Genomic DNA, 667 nt, shown 5'->3' on the forward strand with positions numbered 1-667 from the left:
GTTGTCTAAAAATTGCGAAATCAACAGCATTGGTGATGAATACCACTTTATAATGGTTTGCCCTAAACTACATAATTTACGCAAGAAATACATACCCCAAAATATCAGACAGAGACCCAGTGTATATAAACCACAACAGTTATTCCAGTCTGAGGACATTAAAAAATTATATAATGTATATAGGCTTTTTAATGAAGGAGCGTCCATCTATAATGTTTAATATTTGCTATTTGCTGGTAATATTTATTATTCCGTCATCAATGTTAATTCACGTGTTTACCTTTGGTGCCATTTTGTACGACCTGAGTGAAATAAAGTATGAATGAATGAAAGAATAATGGGAATGGCACAAGACATTTAGCCGCTTCAATCAGGCTGGTGCTTTGCGCAATATACTTTAGATATTTTCATCCACGTGACAGGTTTATGGGTGAAGGAAACCGGTGTGCATTGAGTGAGCAGCTTCCCATCATCAGGTACCTAAAAAACCAGCTGAGTTAAAGCCGAAATCACAGTCGACAGCAGCTAGAGCTGATACAAGAATTCAACGGGCAGAACTACATGAATATGGAAGGCCTTTCCTGTTACAGGTCACTTTGGCCTCACTTAACTGCAGGTTTGTTCCTTTCTGCACATGGGACAGAATCCTAGGCTTAATATGCCGGGT

At 38.7% G+C, this 667-nt stretch overlaps 1 protein-coding gene across 1 annotated transcript in view; it reads left to right on the plus strand.

The window, feature by feature from the left end:
* Positions 1–434, plus strand: part of LOC135466989 (uncharacterized) — a 6,315-nt gene extending 5,881 nt beyond the window's left edge. Inside the window, exon 9 of the mRNA XM_064744743.1 lies at positions 423–434. Coding sequence (XP_064600813.1) covers positions 423–434 — 12 coding nt within the window. The remainder of the gene's footprint in view (positions 1–422) is intronic.
* The last annotated feature ends 233 nt before the right edge of the window (positions 435–667 follow it).

Source organism: Liolophura sinensis, chromosome 6, assembly GCF_032854445.1.
Source record: "Liolophura sinensis isolate JHLJ2023 chromosome 6, CUHK_Ljap_v2, whole genome shotgun sequence".
Lineage (NCBI taxonomy): Eukaryota > Metazoa > Mollusca > Polyplacophora > Chitonida > Chitonidae > Liolophura > Liolophura sinensis.